We start from the raw sequence: 1,271 nt of genomic DNA on the forward strand, positions 1-1,271 counted from the left end.
AACCACTACCAAATCTATCTTATTGAACATTTTTCCCAAGGAAACTATTAGGCATAAACCCCTGATGTGGAATTTGAATTGGTGGACACTCTTTAGAATCATGGTTTTGCGCTCTCAGCTCATATTATTCAACAGATAGAGGTGTACAACATTGTTCTTTCACCTTAATTCCCTCACCATTAGTAACCTGCAATACTATAAGGTTCATTATATTTTTCCACGGGCGACTTCAACGTAAATTCAAACGCAAGTTCTGATAAGTCTTCTCTCCCCTGAACACAGCATAGTACATGGGTATATACATTGACAGATGTAGGTTACGTTGGATTTTCTTCGAATAAAGGATTGATGCAGAGAATAACAGAAATTGCATATGCTTCAGAGTTTCCGATTGAGATAGATTGAAAGAACGCACAAAAGGAAGAAGGAACAAACAAGTATCCTGCTAAGATCATTGACCATCAGCCTGTTCCGAATTAATTGCAATAAAAATCTCAAGAAAAAGAAGAGCATCATTCAGAAATTCAAAGCCATTTCTATCATTCTACGAAGAGAACACAAAAAGTTGGCCAAACATAAAGTTAGCGCGAGAAAACTGACCTCAAAAAGGTCGAATCAAGCATTGGCGGTTTTGGGGAGGAGCGGAATGGGCTGCGACTTCAACTGGGCCTCGCGCTCGCGGATCTTCTGCATCTGGAGCATCCGCTCCATGACGAGCTCGTACTCACACTTCTCGTAGGTGTGGCGCTCTGAGCTGCACTTCCATGGCAGGTAGAACTCTGCCTGGCGGCACTTGTTGAGGGGGATGAGCAGATGGGCGCACTGGTCTCTGTAAGCCAGCGGGACTTTCGCCTCCACCATCTCTTCCTGCGTCGCTATCATCTTCTTCGATGAGCCCGGGGCCTCCATTGAAGGAATCAGATGGTGAATTCGTAGTTTGGGGTATGGTTTCGTTTAATTTTGGGGAAAATTTCGATTTTGATCCAAGTTAGGGTTACAGTTGCCTTGTGTTGGGGAAGTAGAAGGTAATTACCTTTTCTATTTTTCTTTTTCTTTTTCTTTATTTTCTTCTCCAGTAAGACTGGACGTTAAATAGCCCTCACATAACCTTCACACTACCTATCCACTACCTATCCATATCACTAATAATAATTATATAATTTAATTTACACTCGTATCAACATACGGAATGTAATTTACGAGACAAATACATTTAAATTGAATAATACTATTAAAATTTCAAAAAGTACAATAATTTAAAAAAAATACAT

General features: G+C 40.0%; 1 protein-coding gene across 1 annotated transcript; it reads right to left on the reverse strand.

Annotated features, from left to right (window-relative positions):
* Positions 1-599: 599 nt before the first annotated feature.
* LOC121759667 (NADH dehydrogenase [ubiquinone] 1 beta subcomplex subunit 7-like) lies at positions 600-1,019 on the reverse strand. Its single transcript, XM_042155333.1, has one exon. It carries the CDS (start codon positions 907-909, stop codon positions 616-618), a length of 294 nt encoding a protein of 97 aa, XP_042011267.1. The 5' UTR covers positions 910-1,019; the 3' UTR covers positions 600-615.
* Positions 1,020-1,271: the final 252 nt, after the last annotated feature.

Source organism: Salvia splendens, chromosome 12, assembly GCF_004379255.2.
Source record: "Salvia splendens isolate huo1 chromosome 12, SspV2, whole genome shotgun sequence".
NCBI lineage: Eukaryota > Viridiplantae > Streptophyta > Magnoliopsida > Lamiales > Lamiaceae > Salvia > Salvia splendens.